Source organism: Bombyx mori, chromosome 17, assembly GCF_030269925.1.
Source record: "Bombyx mori chromosome 17, ASM3026992v2".
Classification (NCBI taxonomy): domain Eukaryota; kingdom Metazoa; phylum Arthropoda; class Insecta; order Lepidoptera; family Bombycidae; genus Bombyx; species Bombyx mori.
The window spans coordinates 1,134,861-1,152,500 of NC_085123.1; the positions used below are offsets into that span (position 1 = coordinate 1,134,861).

General features: G+C 34.4%; 2 protein-coding genes and 1 long non-coding RNA gene across 4 annotated transcripts; 2 read left to right on the forward strand and 1 right to left on the reverse strand.

The window, feature by feature from the left end:
• Positions 1-3,525: 3,525 nt before the first annotated feature.
• On the reverse strand, positions 3,526-6,364 carry RpL38 (ribosomal protein L38). 2 transcript variants are annotated; one of them, XM_012690131.4, is made up of 5 exons: positions 6,217-6,364; positions 6,025-6,055; positions 5,777-5,837; positions 4,920-5,042; positions 3,526-3,589 (listed from the first exon to the last, which is right to left on the reverse strand). In XM_012690131.4, the coding sequence occupies exons 2-5, from the start codon at positions 6,025-6,027 to the stop codon at positions 3,564-3,566; spliced, it is 213 nt and encodes a 70-aa protein (XP_012545585.1). In that variant the 5' UTR covers positions 6,028-6,055; positions 6,217-6,364; the 3' UTR covers positions 3,526-3,563. The 2 variants fall into 2 exon arrangements, with proteins under 2 accessions (XP_012545585.1, NP_001037554.1); NM_001044089.1 differs by lacking the exon at positions 6,217-6,364 and having other exon boundaries at positions 3,527-3,589; positions 6,025-6,089.
• An 82-nt stretch (positions 6,365-6,446) lies between these two features.
• On the forward strand, positions 6,447-7,157 carry LOC134200409 (uncharacterized). The gene is made up of 2 exons (XR_009975313.1): positions 6,447-6,748; positions 6,827-7,157. It is a non-coding gene; the product is annotated as an uncharacterized LOC134200409 (long non-coding RNA).
• Positions 7,158-7,408: 251 nt separating this feature from the next.
• LOC101745061 (NAD-dependent protein deacylase sirtuin-6) lies at positions 7,409-16,109 on the forward strand. The gene is made up of 6 exons (XM_004922004.5): positions 7,409-7,843; positions 9,008-9,105; positions 10,658-11,060; positions 11,651-11,797; positions 12,911-13,162; positions 13,311-16,109. The coding sequence occupies exons 1-6, from the start codon at positions 7,598-7,600 to the stop codon at positions 14,031-14,033; spliced, it is 1,869 nt and encodes a 622-aa protein (XP_004922061.3). The 5' UTR covers positions 7,409-7,597; the 3' UTR covers positions 14,034-16,109.
• Positions 16,110-17,640: the final 1,531 nt, after the last annotated feature.

Here is a 17,640-nt window from a genome sequence, read left to right on the forward strand (position 1 = left end):
ATTTTTTAAATGATTCGCCTTATTAATTACGTAATTTTTGTTATATTTGGTCATTTCTGAAATTTTCCCTATCAATAAAAGCTTATTGTTACTTATACACAATTTTATTAAAATATACGTGCATAAATGAACATGCACACTTTTGACACGATATTTGATGAAGATGTGAAGTGCGCAAGTTCAGTTACGTGTTTTTTATACGTGACTTTTTGAGAATCATTCATACGTAATATTATAAGCTCGCTTCTTCTATGATTAATTTCGCTGGATTTTAATTTTTAAATGAAAATACCTAATTTTATACTGTATATTTTGAAAATATTTCGTAACGTAATTATAATTAAAAACAAAAACATTAGTATATCAGTTGGATAAACCACACAAAATACTTAATATTTACTTATTTCTTGCGAAATTTGATTATACAAAAATTTGTATCACGAAATTTCTTGTTTGTTTTTAAATCTATCACGCACGAGAGTGGTGCATGGGCACTAGCTGAATAGTTCTCACGTGCATGCCGCTACCTAGATAACTATCATTGATCTAAACATATGTGTACCATTTTGAATACGTATATAGGTACCATTTTTTTACGCGAATTTAAATACGATACTCCTGCAAACTGTACTGCAGAAGTAAAGTTATGGATATTATTGAAAGAAAACGTAAATGACTTGATGCGCATGCGCATGCATGACATGTCAATGAGTTTTACTGAAGATGGTATTAAATCTAAATAAAGTTTCAAAGGAATGTTCTTCTTCTTATGACGATGGATCATAAACTAGTTTAAGTAATACAGTACAGAACAGTGGAACTTGACAATGTGATTCCGTATTAGTTGTCGGAAACTATAAACTTTTATATAGAATCAACCAAAGAATCTCGATCAAAAGAAACACAATCGCATAATGCAAATATTTTAGAATTAGCGGAGGAGAAAGTCAGTGGAAAAGAAAACCCTATTTAAACTGCCAATGATATAAATTTCATCGCATCGTAGTTTACCCATAACAATAATCAAATAGCAATGAAAAGAATTAAAAAAGAATGCGAGATGAAAGTTCCTGGCAGGTGAAGAAGTAAAATATTAAATTTTTTTGGTAAATCATACCGTTAGTGGATACAGGAAAAGAGAAGAGAAAAAGTTACGAGAGATCCAAGTAGATAAAAGAAAAAAGTGTAACGAATTAATATATTATAGATGTTTGGGAAATTCTGAGCGTTAATAGAATTGTATTTTATTATAAGATTTGAAAAATCTAAGCCTAAACGTATGACACTGGTAGATTCGAAAAGATTAATAGCATAGACTTTGGAATATAATTTCCCAAAAAGTTTAAATACTGAAAATGTAGTAACTATTTGCGAAAATATAATAATAATAATAATAATTCAATATCGGATTTTTCTACCTTAAATTTTTTTTATGCGTTACATGAAGGTGTAGGAACAAGCGGATGATAAAAAGAAAAAGCAATTGAAATACGAATACGAGAATTATTTAAAGGACAAAAAATTGTACGGGATATAGGGGACATAAGGGATATACGGGACAAAAAATAGCACAGAAAAAGAAAAAGCTAATTCAAAAGAAAAATCAGTAGTAAACTTGATTTCGAAAAAATTTTGAGCGCACCTCAATCGGAGGTCGGAGTTTTTCGCAAGCAAACAAAATACCCAGTATAAAATTTCACTGTTGATCATATTTTAACTAAAGGTGGTTATTGCTATATGCGGCTTGCTGAAATTGCGAAAGGGGAAGCCAATAAAATAGATGCCTATAGATTTTTTTACAAAATGAAGCATCCAGGGGTATCAGAAAAATATCGTTCTATTCGGAGAATTGTTCAGGACAAAACCGAAACTATTTAGTTTTGCACTATATATGTATGTATAGATGTTGCAAGTAAAAATTATCCACGACTTTTAAAAAAAATCTCATTCTCAGAATGAAGGAGACTCGATGCAGCATGTAGAAACAAAAAAAAACAAGTTTATTATGTACCAGATGAAAAGCACTCAATCGTTCGCAATGCGAAAGTAAATACGAAGAAGTATGTATTGTGAAACACATGATACAAGAGAATTTCTTTAATTATAAACGATTAGTTGAACTTGCTAAAAACTGGTATGAGGATACCGCTGGCAACAAAGTTTTGTGGTCTAAAATCAAACGATTATTTGCTGATCTCCAAAATCCTATAATTATTAATATGAAATATGATATTTATGAAGAAGAACCTAAAGGGTTAATACCAATGCAAATTACAGAAAGGGAAGGCAGAACAGAAAGGCTCAGAGTGAAAGTAACCAAGTATTATCGGCGCTAATGCAGATATACAATGGTCTATTTCCAATTTCTAGAAATTTCAACAGAGACTTGATAAGTCCTTGTTAGGGCAATAACATACGATCGCATTATCTTGGTTTTTATAAAAGATTATGTACGTCTTGAGCATTTTATTGACTAATTTACTTTTAAACATTATTATCAAGTCCTTTTGTTTAATAAATCTGGTTGATTTCATTCAATATGTTCATATTAACAATTTAAATTTAATTACTACCTTAAGCATTCAATTTTCACATAAATAATAGCAAACAAATGTTGTTGTAGTAAAAAATAACGATTTATTAAATATATTTTAACGTTTTCTGTCAGAGTAGAATAAGTAAGTTGTTAGTGATACAGACATATTTATTTTATTATTAAACTTGTAATAAAAACATAAATTCATTTACTATGATTATTTCTATTTTAATTCTTCCGCAACAAAGGCGTATTTTTTTATACACATACATAGGCTAGGTCAATTTTGTCGGCAAGAAATACGTAATTAAAATTACGAAGCTATGATTCGTGTGAACACCGTAGCAACAAAGCGGTTACTTTACTTATTCCTAAAAGTCATAATATCATAACGGGGATTAAAGACGTAACCGATTAATTTCAAATTATTTCGAAAACTACTCAAAATTGTTTTAAATCAATAACAGATATATATGCAGCTTAATTTTATCCGTGAAGTCTCTTAAGAACATTTTCATCTAGGATTTACCATTTCTTAACAAAACAGTTTTTTTACGTTCCTGAAAAGTTCGAGTTTTTCACTTGCGACCTTTTTCCACGAATGGTGCGAATTGTAAGACACATCGCATATTTTCAAAACGGTGTTTGATTTGCAATTTGTTTTAAATTTTCAATAATAAATTTTTCTTATTTTCTCATCGTATTGTTTTTAATTTACAAATAGAATTAAAAGACAATTTTGAAAAATGATCAAAATGAATTCTTAGATAATGTACAAGTTTCTGGAGGATCTGTTCAGACTATAGATTTCTTTTTAAAATTAAAGCAGCATGAATGTCATCCTTACGTACAAGAGACCATACAGATGAACTTTGACGTTGTGTGAGTGTCTATGGGGTCCGATTTTCGCTTAATATCCAATGGACAGTCTACCTACGCAAATACCAGTAGTATTATGTAATAAAGTGTTTATAATGAAAAAAACAATATAATTTTCTATTTTTTTTATTTCATTAACCTAGTTACATCACTTTACTTCTTTAACTTGGAGACCTGAAACAATTATACAAATTCATTAGTTACGATTTGAAATTAGTCTTAACTTTACAAAAAATTGTGAGAATTTTGTTTGTATTGTTTTTTATTTTTTATATATGTAATTTACCAAAACCTAGGTGCGGCACAATACTAGGATCTAGTACAATACAATCTACAATCTAGCTCAATAAGGCTAATAATTAATTTTAATTTAACATAAACAACTATTTTAACTAATGTCTCTAAGAATAAAGTCCGCTGACCTACCTCACTTGGTTTCTATTAATTTATATATGTGTTCTTTAGTTACGTCACTCAAACCCTATTTCGAATATGAAAAAACACTAAACTAACTCAAAAAGTTTAGTCTTCTCGAGTCTTATATTAACTATTATTGCATTTTTGCTTGGTTTGCTTTCGTCATTGGTTGTTACAATTAAAATATTATTGATGCTTATTGCAGAGCCTTTACAATATAATATGCATTAAATATATTTTAAATTTGAAATAATTTATGTGAAAGCCACATTCTACTTTAACTCATTTTTTTATAAATAGTTAATCAAATCGTGATTAAAATCCAACTCATCTCAGTATTTGTATTTCATAGGTTGGAGACTCTGTCTGAGCCTTTGCTCGCCCACCTGTCCTGGTGAAACTGGAGAGGCCTCTGGGCCACCAGTAATACTTCAATCATAAAAAAGGGTTGGAGATATTTGTATATGAGTATTTGAGTTGTAACCAAAGCCAGTTTGATAAATTATTGAATGAACAACTTTTCTACTTTTTTCTCTTTAGTATGTCAAGATTAAATTCTTTGAAACACCCATGACAATTAATTTTAATTGTGTACAGTTTTATCAAGCGTACTTGTACATCTATTCTTTTTTTTATGATTGAAGGATTACTGGTGGCTCGGAGGCCTTTCCAGGATTACCAGAACAGGAGACATCTATTCAGTCTAGCTTCATATAACCTAAAACTCCTTGCTATATGTACCTTTAGGAAAGTTTCTTAATGTTTTTATCTAATATTAGCATCTTCTTTTAATGTGTGATTGCTAATTGTGTAATTTAAAACTTTGATCAAACCAGTTATTGTCTTTCAGGGTTTATTGGATTACATCTACATTTAATGCAACGAAAGAGACGGTTAGTTTAAAAGTTCATTTTGTGATGTATATGGACTCTGGTAATCACTGAATATCAATGAACTATGAGCTTATTCACCTATGTAATTAGTAGACCTTTAAAGTGTTATAAGAGACTGCTGCAGACTAGGCCGCAACACAGCTATACACAAACCAATGTGAGAAGATAGAAGTAACAAAAACAAGATTATAAACCTGGAGGTAAACTCTGCTTAAGTTTCTCAGCCTTCTCTTTGTCAGTGATGACCAGGGTGTACAGGAACCTTGAGCATCGAACCTTGAACTTGACATTCTCAGGGTTCTTCTTTATTTTGACCGCTGAAACAGTAATGATCATTTACTTGATATTAATAGAGCATTTCATAAATAATAACACGTCATTAGGGATCCTCCCGATCCATTAACTGTGTTTTTAGGTACCTCAAGCTCCAATCACCATTCTCACCGAACCCGTTGTTTGCGACAAAGGGCTCAACGAGTTAATTAACCCATAGACACAGCCCACTGAGTTTCTCGCTGGATTTTCTCAGTGGGTAGCGTTTCCGATCCAGTGGTAGTTTCTACGAACCACTGCTCTTGCTAGGGCCAATGTTAGCAACACTCCCAGTTTGAGCCCAGTGAGCTCACCTATATGTCAAGGAGATGTTGAAATAGCCTATCAAGGCTATTAGCATAGGAGGGAAAAATGTATAAAAATAATAATAGCGTCTTATGCATGCATGCCAATTTTTGTGCATTTTAATTATCCAGTAATACATTAGATTGTTTAATAAAATTTTCTATACTTTCATGATTTATGTCTTTGAAAAAAGTTGCTTAATAAATACTGAATGTCAAGGTTATATCATGAGAACTGACCTGCCAATCTATCCCAAATAAATGTTGTTTTTAAATTATTAAAATTGCTATTTTTTTAGTTTTAATAAGGTCTTCATTGTTTTTCTTATAATATCATTTTACTCTTCTATTTCTTTATCACCTTCCTAATGGTGAATGTATTTTTTTTTAATTAGACCCTTAGAATAGGTTAGGTTAGAATTATAAATACTCACATTTGGCGTCTTTCCTCCTCGCCTTAATTAAAAAGTCTTTGATATCTTTGATTTCACGCGGCTGAAATAATAACACAGGTTAGAAAATAAACTATACAGTGTCTATGTTTACAACATAAGAACATTGTTTATTGGCCACTCCTGCGACTATAAGCAAAAATGAGCGTTAATATAACTAAAATAATGGTTATTTGAGACTTTATGTAATGCTTTACTCTCTAAATTGGTTCAATATTTAAATTTCTTACCATGTTGAAGACGAATAGTTTTCAACCAGCACTGTAAGAGAAATATACACTTTTAACGAAAAAAATTATCACAAATCACTTTAACCACGGCACTTTTCATTTAAGGGTGAAAATATATTTTATAACAGAATGAAAATCACACGATTAAATAGGATTAATTTACTGATTTCAAGAATTTTCGTCTAATCTTACCTGTCAAAGGGTCCAAAAGAAACACAAAAGTATCTGTCAATGTCAACACTATTAGCTGTCAGTAGCAGACTGGTAGTTTCATTTTCCAACAGGAAAGGCAAAAGTCACACCATGCAGCCAATCTTTTAGATGCTCTGTCATATGAAAAATAATATGCAGCCAAAAATGATACGGATGAGATGAGAGGAAGTTGATTTATGTGAGGCTATAATCAATTGGGATCAAATTCAATGAAACGAGATGAAATGGGGTGAATTAAAGTCTCAGTAAAATGGTTGTTATTTAAAGAGACTCTTGGGAACTTTTTTCAAAAATCCGAAAAGCAATGTCCAGCTGTTTTGTTTCATTTTTTAACTTTATAGCTGTGCATTGTCACAAATGCAAAACAGTTAAAAAACTACCGTTTTACACTTTTTATCATATCTCTTCAGTTTGACGGAAATTCTATAAGAGATGTTTATAAATTTATTAAGCTACCAATATTAAATGAGTAAACTTGAAAAAAAAACAATATTAGCTATTAACCAAAAAGGTAACTCGTAAAATTTTACTTATCCAATCCCCGCCATGGAGTTGGTCGAGAGTCAATTAACTTTTTTTACACTTTTAGAACAGTCATTGTAGATCCCGTGGATGATCCGTAGACTACCAGAAATCCCATGATGATTATAGGATGACAAACGAAGAAATACTTAAAAAGGATAGAACTTGATGAGATACGGGATTTGGGTAATAAAAAGTCGAGAAGTAAATAATACCAGAAAACCGAAGATGTCGTCCGCCACACTTGTTCTTCTGAGTAATATCATAGATAATGCATGTAATGTAATATAGTCAGACAAAATAATAAGACAATTTAAGATTTACTGGCTGTAAATATTTTAAGTTACTTTATTGTTATTGTTCATTAAAGTTCATTACAAATAAAATTTTAAATATCACATTTTTTAATAATTAATCTTCGATAAAAAAATTGACAAATTACAAAATGATATAGGTAGTTTTCCAATTACAGAGCATAATGCGACTCAGTGACGCACAATGCCGAATTATGCTGAAGCTTAGTTGAGCATTATGCCGCATAATACGCTCTTGTGCTGTAATCGGAAAACAGGGATAACGTATAAACTATATCGATAGGTAGTAGGTCATCTCTTTGAACTAAGCAATAATTTAAATTGTCCAATCCCTAGAGGTGAATGACAGACTGACAGCGTCAATGGCTGACATAAATATTTTGTAAAAGGCGTGCAGTGTTGACTGGGTGACTCTATATTTTAAAATAAAAACATTTAAAACTGAAACCTTTATCACTACCCGCCATGTGGGTAATAAGGATAGGAGTATCTAAGGAAGCATGGGCGTTTAAATTACGGCGCTAATGAAAGCCATGGGCGGGCGAGGCGCAGTGCGGTCGAGCGCTAGGCTTAGTGCTGAAACCACCCAGGCTCCGTCAACTTCTAATGTTCCTGGAACCAAAGTGAGGCCTGTGGCAGCTGCTGCAGCCGCAGCTGCCAGAAGGGCTAGAGCAGCAGAGCGAGCACGCGAAGTTGAAGATAGCCCGCGGGTCTTGAAAGAAAAATGCCGAAGACTGGCCAGGGCGCTGCGCAACGCTAAGCATCTTGTTGTAAGTTGTATATCTTCAACTAAGTTACACTTACAAAATAATCAAACATCTAAGAGTGGTTTAAATTATTATAATTGTTGAAATTCAGCATGTGTATTTAGTGACACATAAAACAAGTTTTGTTTTTGAATTATATTTTGGTTATTATAAAGAACCGTTATCTTGTGTATCATGACTGGTATTTAATTATACAAAAATTTAAACAACATTTTCACATTTCGATTTTAACAAATTGGCTTTGTTCAAATAATATTTGCTGTAAATATTGACATAAGCAATGTTAATCTGCTACTTATCTAATGACTGCATTTTTTTATTATAGTAAATTGAGTGAATCTTATAAGATTAATAATACCCACCTTTTAACTGAGTTGAGTTTTATTGTAGTGAATAAAAATTATAAAAAAAAATTATATTAAATTAATTAATATTTTATTACCTTTAAATTATTTTATTTACCAAAATTCATATTAACCTCTTAAAATAATGAAACTTTAAAATTAAATATTTTTTGTGATAATATATCTGTGGGTACTGGAAACTGGGTATGAAACTAAGCAGTTATGGAAGGGAGGGGGGTGTCTCAGAAAGATATGGATGGACTGACCCCACAGTGGAATTAGGGCAAGAAGAATTTTTTTATAGATACATGATATTGATAAACTTTTAAAATTACAACCTCTTTAATGGACAGTAGTAATGCTATTTTTCCAAATGGAAAAGCAAAGGTGTCATACCGTACTACATAATTTTTTATAAAAAAATAATAATGAGTGACATGAAACGAAGTTGATTAATTTGAAAAATTTATCAATTGGCATTAGATTAAATGAAATGAAATGAGATGAGATGAAATATAATCTCAGTAAAATGGTGGTTATTTACTGAGACTTTTTCAGTGAACTTTTTGAAAGATTCCGAGAAGCGATCTCTTGTTTCATTATCCCAAATTTGTGCACTTTCACAGATACTAAACAGTTAATAAACCACCGTTCTATTTTATTGATGATTTAATTTTGATAATAAAATAAAATAATTAACAATTTTTTTTTTGTTTATGTTATTAAAATTGAATATAAACAAATCAAATTAAGTTTTTGTGTAGGGTTTTGCAAGGTGAGATTTTTAATTGCTTAATGACACAAAATAACTTTTAATATTTAGGTCTACACAGGAGCTGGAATTAGCACGGCAGCTGACATCCCTGACTACAGGGGCCCCCATGGAGTATGGACTCGACTGCAACGAGGAGAAAGTGTGGGGTAAATATTCTTATTTAATTTATCTATTTTTGAAACTTAATTTTGAATTGTTTTCTCAACTTGACGTAACTCGTTTTGTGGAAGGAAATTTATGTATACTTACATATATGCTGTTCCTGATCTCTAAGTTTACAAAATTAATCAAAATGTGAATGCTACAAACCATGAGACATGAAGTCTCAAATGAATTGTAATCAAATGAGTTTTCTCACTCTTCAAAGTATAACAGATAACTTCTTCACAGCTAACTTGGTACAGTGGTGGTACCAACCCATACAGGCATATTAAATGTAGGCCTTAAGAGCAGTAAATGCTGGCTGACAATTGCAGTATTTTACTATAATTCTCAGAAACTGCCATTTCTAAGCAATAGCATTATTTCTATAACATTAACAATATTTGCAAAAGAAAATCTTACATTATGTTAGCACACAATACAGTTTGATGTCACACATTACAATCTAGTTAAGTTTGGTTTTAGCTCACACAAGTTTAATTATGATTTGGAAAGCCATGAGAATTTAACATTTTTTTTTATTAAAGTTTTATTAAAGATCTTAATAAAAATAATTGATTACTGAACAAATCTTAAAGTAAATAGCTGTAACTTTATGATTGATATTATCTTCAAAATCATTCATAAATATCTAAAAGCAAACATGTCAGTTCCCAAACTTTTTAGTCCTCTGCACATGTTGTTTTGTGTTAGATAGACCACTTTGCTTTAATTTTTTCTTACCTTTACCGTAAAACAAGAAATAAATTGTGAACTAGTTTCAAGTGGTTCAGTCACCATTTAACAAGGTTTGAATATGTTCTTGTTACAAAGTGTGATTTATTTGTTAGCAGTTCAATAACTTCTTTAAAAATTATTGATGTAAAAGGTTTCATTTACAATAATATATGCGAAACAAGTTCCAGGTAGCTACAATATATATATTTTTTTTTTTTCTTTAAGAATAAAACCTGTCCAGCAAAATTTTATTGGAGTTTTAAATCCCAAGTTTATCCATGTTATCCTTTTTAATTTGGTTGTCACATTGAAATGTAATTTCATTATGAATTTACAATCTTAATAAATATGGCGTTGATTAGCATTTTTTTTATTAGTTTTTAAAGAACCGCAATATATGGCTTACAATCAATTATAAATATAATTAGAGTTTCATCTTGCAACCCAGACGTTTTCTTCTTTTCCATATCAATCATGTAATCATGTAAAGCCTCATGTAATCAAATCCTCAAATTACAAACTGCATAATTACTGATTGTAGGACCGTGTTTTAGCCGCCAGTTGGACCGTGAGCTTGTCCACCCACTAAAGCAATAAAAAAGATGACTCACCTCTATAAACGAGCTTAATTTGCCGTTGGAATAAGTTCGAATTATCTATCAATCAATCTATTTATCAATATCGTCAACATACAATATCTAATCCATGAGTGGTGCCCCGGGAACAGAGTAAAGATGCTCCTCGTACACTAACAAAAAACATCTATATCTCAAAATTTAATTGACAGATTGAAATTATTTCTTCAATGTAACGTTTCAGCCGCGTGGAGGTATCTCGAGCGAACCCAACCTTCACTCACATGGCGTTAACCGCTTTGTGGGCGCGAGGAGCCCTCAAATTCGTCGTGTCACAGAACTGCGACGGTCTCCACCTGCGCGCCGGCCTGCCCCGCCGAGCGCTGGCCGAACTTCACGGCAATATGTTCGCGGAGTTGTGCGCGCCGTGTCGCAAGCTATACCTGCGATCGTTCGACACGACGGAGCGCACGGCGCGGCACCGGCACGGCACGAGGCGGCTGTGCCACGCCTGCGGCACGGAGCTCAGGGACTCCATAGTGCACTTCGGGGAGCGCGGCAGAGCGGCCTGGCCTTTGAACTGGGCTGGAGCGTTGCGGCATGCTGCTAGAGCCGATGTCGTCTTGTGTCTCGGGTCTAGTCTGAAGGTGTGTTAATGGTGTCTGAAGATGTAGAGTTTCGTAACGTTTGGTTTAAGTTAGTTTTGAAGTGGACGAGAACCGGTGTATTCAACATGGTATGGTAGCCCTCCTGGCTGAGCCTGTGCTCGCCCACCAGTCCTGGTGAAACTGGAAAGGCCTTTGGGCCACCAGTAATCTCTAAATCATAAAAAGAAAAAAAAGTTTTGAAGTGAAACTTCTAATGCGACTTCTAACAAAGTTGCGTTAAACGTTTAACGCTACCCTGGAATAGAAAGAGACAGAGCGAACGTTAGCAACGAGTAGCGTCCGATATATTAATGCAGTATGTATTTAAGAATTTTTTTTTTTTCTATCTATAATTTAACATAAAATATATATAATATAAACGTTGAAGATGTCGCATCTCTTATACACAGCATTCCCTATTACAAGAGCAATCTGATTTAAGGATGAATAATGAAGAAAACCACAATACTACACACATCGAAAAAGAAGTTTCACTTCATTCACGTGCACCAAATTGCACGCGCACCATTTTTTTATTATTATTTTCGATATACAAAAATCCTATTTTTTTTTTTAAATATTGTTTCCAGGTCCTGCGCCGTTACGGTCGGCTGTGGCGCATGCACAGCGCCCCCTCGTCGAGGCCGGCGCTGTACATTGTCAATTTGCAATGGACGCCCAAAGACTCCGTCGCGAAGCTGAAGATAAACGCGCGTTGCGATACTGTTATGAGACAGGTGAGTTATGTTTTTTTCCCCTACCTACGCCGAAAGTTCCGTTTTCCTCCCGCTGTACAGGGAAGAAAGTGTAACTTTTCCTCCCTGGGTACAAGTGCGCATGCGCGTTAGTGTTGAATTCTCCGCCATTGTTGTGCTCGGGTAAATTGCAATATTGTGTAAACACTAAAGTGTAAAAGTGACATAAACAAAAGGCAATAAAATTTAATATTGAAGTTTTAAACAAAGATGAGTTCATCAGACAGTTCTTATTCAATTAGTAGTAGTTTAAAAATTAAAAAACAGTTAAATTGTTTTTTATGAGTGGCAGCCCCCGCTAGGGCCTCGCCCTTGGACCCCGGCACGGTACTCCACGGGTGCTAAGTTTTTTACAATGTCGAACTTTCGGCCTGGTAGGAGAAAAAATAGTATGCACAATATCTAATATTTTTTTATTTTTTTATTAGGCACACAATACACATTACAAGCTAAAAGATACACAATAAATAACAACAGCTTAAATATCTAGCTTGTAACATAAGCCATGTCCGCACGACCAAACAAGACAAAAGTACTAAGTTTGGACACAATGTTCCTTACAACTACAACAAAACCACACAATCACGAAAACTAATCTAACCTATAATGTAAGGAAATAATTCCACCTCACACTAAACATTAAACAATTGCACTACTTAATCTACTATTAACATAATTATGATTAAGGTGCAACCTATTGTTACGCGCTGGGGTTCGGAATAAATAAAATTCCACCAAAGTACAACTAAAAACTGTATTCAATACTTAGAACACTCAACAAACACTTTAAAACTCTCAATTCCCTTCGAGTAGTTCCGATTACTAGCTGCGTGCCATCTCTGCAACGCTTTTATAGTTGAGACGAAATCCCTAGAATCGTTGAGAATATTCCACAAAAGCCGAGTACTGTGTTTCCGCTATCCGACAATAGATGGCGTTGTACTTCTCGCGCTTTCTAGATGCTACTAGATCCTTCGATGTTCGTTCGACTATTCGACGATAAATGGCGTTACTCTTACCGACGTAACACTATTATTGACCACAAATGACGTCATAGTTCTTCAATACCCCCAGTTTCGATTTGTTTATTCCCAGGTGGCACGGCGACTGCGACTCCGCGTCCCCCGGTACGACTCCCCCCGGGACCCTGTGATCTGGCACGCGGAGCCGCTGGCGGCGCCCGAGGCCCACACCACGCGGCGCTCACCACTCCGGGATGACCCCGCGTCCGACGGGTCCGCTTACCACACCGATGCGTCTTCTCCATCGGCCTCGGATTCTGATGAGGAGGTGCCACTGAGGAGGCTAGCAGATCGGTTGAAGGCTCCCACTCTTAAGGCTTTTAAGGTTAGTTACAGATATGTTAATCAAGATATTGGCAGCACGATATGAAATGGGAGAATAGTTGATCAGATATGCAATTAACCACAAGTTTGAATTTTAAATTAATATGAAAATATTTTTTTTTAAATAATTTGTTTATTTCTTGTTAAAGGTAAATTTAATGTCCGGTGAAGCGACGATCCTGCTCCGCAAAGAGCACGCCCCCTCCCCCTCCCCCAGCCCCGCCCCTCACTCCCCGCCGCGCTCAGCCACTTCAGAATTACGTCGCTTCCGTATCCGTCGTCGGCACACGCCGCCTCCCACCGAACCGCCCCACGCCCACACTCCCAATACTCATCCCAGACTGAACGGAATCGAAATCAAGACAGAACGGATAAAGAAAGAAGAGGAACTGTCAAATGGTACTCTAGGATCTCGTCTGCGGAAACTTCTAGAACATGATCCTCTTCCTTTGGTGAAGAAAGAGGAGGACGTGAAGAGGGAACCGCCTGATAGTAAACTGAACGATATTGAACCTCACGAAGATCGCAACGGCTCGCTGGCGGCCGCCATCATCGCTCGCGCGGTTCTGCTGTGTAGGGCTTCGCTGTATTCCGGATTTCATACGATAATCTCCCAGCCGCCTGCCACCCCCACCCCTCCTCCGAGCCCTGCCCAATGCTCGTGGTGCGAGAAGCACTTCGGCTCCCGTCGCTGCTTATGGTACGGGCCGCCTCGGGAGACCTCGCTGTCGGCCCGGGTGTGGCGCAAGATCAAGGGTAGGAAGTATCTATGCGCCTGCTGCGGCGACGGGGAGGACGGCAGGACGAACGGGGAAGAGACCGGGGGCTGGTACGGGAAGGGCTATCGCAAGGGGCGGCGCAGGAAGCGGTAGCGACCCTCCGTCCCGGATCAACCCGATCCGAGGACGAAGCCAGGGCTCAAACATAACGAACAATAATATGTGATCTAGTTTAATTAGTTAATGTTCCGAGGACGCTGGGCGGGATCGCGCTAATTTATTTTTGTATTCGGTACAAGTGGTGTGTGTGTGTCGTGTATGTCAGCAACTAATATTGACCGTTGAATATTTTGTCTTTGTAAACTACACTTTATTTGACGTATCGTTTAAAGTCTATTTTACGACGTCGCTGCGTATATGATTGATCGTCAATAACACAATATATTTGACATTAGATGATGTATAAATTTACTTTTTCCGTTATTTTAATTTTGAACAAATTGTTTGCTGTACATTACTTGGTCGCGGCAACCTCTCGAATAATGTTCGTATATATGTAACCTCTATACGATTAATCCTTAAAGAGGTTAATATGTCATTTATAACATTCTTCTTTAGATGACATAAATAGAATTTCGATTATTGAAACATTAGAACATTAAGACATATAAAGAGCATTTTTGCAATATTAAAATATAAAAAGATATAAAAATAATGGTGAAGCAATAGCTTTAAATGTTGTTTTATAATGTATTATTTTATTTGTATCAAAATACAGTTTAGCTTCGTAAAACTATAGCACAAATTGAGTTGCTCTTATAAAGAGAAACAACATTTAAAGCTATGGCTTCACCATTATTTTTATATCTTTTTATATTTTAATATTGCAAAAATGCTCTTTATATGTCTAAATGTTCTAATGTTTCAATAATCGAAATTCTATTTATGTCATCTAAAGAAGAATGTTATAAATGACATATTAACCTCTTTAAGGATTAATCATATAGAGGTTACATATATGTATGTATGTATATTGATTATACGTATGTACGTAAAATGTTGCATCTGTATACCGACTCTGTAACAATTGAATGCATTCGTTGTCTTCTTTTGTTGTTGACTGTTTAGTTGTAAGTGATCGTGCATTTCATGAATTTAAATTGTAAAAATTGTTGTGAGCCAATGATTTGATTTAATTATAAGATGAGAAAATGATGAATGAACGCATCAATTAATATCACCATTTCTACATCACAGTAGTGAATTAATTCAATTCAATGAGATTATTATTATTATTATCATTATTATTATTGATAGTCACTTAAGTTATAGCCATTCTAACATGCTTCCAAAGTTCAAAATTTTATCAAATGAAGCTAATGTTACTTTTATGTAACATGCATGAATGTAATGAAACCATATTTTTTTACCCACATTTTAATAATAATTGTATGTATTGTCCTGAAAGGTCATTTACCTTCCGTTATCATACAACACCATGTACAAACAAACCAGAGCAATATCCTGTGCCTTTCGTGATGATACATTAATTATAATTATACTTATGATACAATAAATATCGGGCTGGTCCTGGAGCCTGGATGACTCGCAATGGAACCCTTGAATGGTTATCAATAAATTTATTAAGGAATTAGCTTTATCTTATTATCATAATTGTACAAGTATTATTGACAAAACGGGTTTTTTTTTACTAATTATTTTGTTTACCTATATTGTCATTGTAATTAGTGTTTCCACAAAAACAAGATGTCATTAAAATGAATATTAATATTCTTGTCAAAATTTCATTTGGACGTCTGGTCGGTTGCCAAATGTTTTATTAAATGAAGGCTTTAGAAGTGATTACGGCACACAGCAGTGGATAGTTTAATGTTTTTTTTTATATAATCTGTTTACGGCCATTGGTAACTCCCTTTTTTAGCCTCTCTAACTCATTGTATAAGATTATATTTTCAGAAAAATGTAAGAATAAAATAATGATTACTTTTCGTTGGGAACTTGTAAATCGTGTAATTCAGATGTCCAAAAGTTTTGATAAATTCCAAACTTATTAATATCCGATACCAAACATAATATATTATTACAATATACCAACCAGCAACATTTTTCATTATTATTTTATTTATTTGGACGGTTTCCAAAATTTACTACTGAGATGATAGAACATGATAATGGTTTACATAATTGAATAAATAATGACAAATCAAATTGCAGTTTAATTATTGATATAAGCGATATAGGTATCATGTACAATACACACTTCTCATTAAATCTGTTGTTCACACGTCAGAGACCAAACATTTTCATATGAAATAATGACAATAAATGTTCAATCATTTTTTTCTTAACAAAATTATAATTTATTTAAATCTGATATAATAAATTATAATCTAAGTTCAGTAACATCATAATACAAAATTTTAATTTAAAAAAAAAACCGCCTTCAACAGTATAAAAACAATAATCATCGAAATCGGTTGGCGTGATATTGAGTTATTCAACTATTTGTCGCGCACGTACTTAATGCAAATTTAAGACTTATATGGTTTTCTCATGCATACCATTATCAGAACTGGACTAAATTGAAATGGGACCACGCGGGATGCGTCAGGTTTCTTATAAAAAATGAATCATCAAAATCGACTCACCCAGTCAAGTTGAGGTAAGACATAAAAAAAGTCGAATTGAGAACCTCAAATGTTTTTGAAGTCGGTTAAAAATATAAACGTAATGGCTAATGAGGTCATCGAAATTACGGTGCGGATGTTGCGAGTTATTTCCAATACACGTCATGTTGTCGATTCGATTTGCCTTCCAATATTACGATCGGCCGAAATAAGTTGCTGAGTGCGTTGTGGCCTAAAGGATAAGACGCCGGTGCATTCGTACCAAGCTATGCACCGGTGTTCGAATCCGTCAGGCAGGTAATCATAGATTATACACTTAATACATTCGAGACAGGTAATGTTTCTATTGCATTACGTACTTCTACGATGAATCCATTCATATAAGCAATAATATACATATATCGACGCTTGAAAGGCAAACGTGACTAAGCGTAAATAACTGCTTTGCACATAAATGATAGGCAATAACCATATTCGATGCGCAAAAAAAATATATTTCTAAGTCTGTTAAAATCATTTCAATCCTACAACTAGATAAAATAGATTTTTTTTCAGCTATTTCAACTTTAAATTAGTCTACTGTAAAGTTCACGCAGTGTCGCTTAGTCACGTTTGCCTTTCAAGCGTCGATATATACATTAACAAAAACTTTTCCCGATCCATTAACGGTGCTTTTAGGTGCCACAAACACCGGTCACCTCCTTCGTCGAACCCGTCGCTTGTGACGAAGGGCTCGACGAGCGAATTAATTCACAGACACAGCCCACTGAGTTTCTCGCCGGATCTTCTCAGTGGGTCGCGTTTCCGATCCGGTGGTAGATTCTGCAAAGCACAACTCTTGCTAGGGTCAGTTTTAGCATCACTCCGATTTGAGCCCCGTGAGCTCACCTACTAATTAAGGTTACGCTGAAATAGCCTCTCAAGGCTATCAGCTTAAATAAGAAATAAAAAACTTAATAAATTAATGACGATTCCGCTAACTTCGACTAGTGATAAAGCGTGTCATGAGCTTAGCAGATATTAAGTAACCCTGTCTTTGTGAAGAATGAGACAGACATCATTCCATGCAGTATCAAAAGGTATTCTCAGAGGCACACAAATAAAAGTAAACA

Coding starts and splice junctions, on each gene's coding strand:
- RpL38 (XM_012690131.4), bottom strand. Junction 5,043..5,776: donor GAGGAGGAAAGACGCCAAAT/GTGAGTATTTAT, acceptor TTACTGTTTCAG/CGGTCAAAATAAAGAAGAAC. Junction 3,590..4,919: donor TAAGCAGAGTTTACCTCCAG/GTTTATAATCTT, acceptor TAATTGTTTCAG/GTCTCCAAGTTAAAGAAGTA.
- LOC101745061 (XM_004922004.5), top strand. CDS start 7,598: ATGAAAGCCATGGGCGGGCGAGGCGCAGTGCGGTCGAGCGCTAGGCTT. Junction 9,106..10,657: donor CAACGAGGAGAAAGTGTGGG/GTAAATATTCTT, acceptor GTAACGTTTCAG/CCGCGTGGAGGTATCTCGAG. Junction 13,163..13,310: donor CCACTCTTAAGGCTTTTAAG/GTTAGTTACAGA, acceptor TTCTTGTTAAAG/GTAAATTTAATGTCCGGTGA.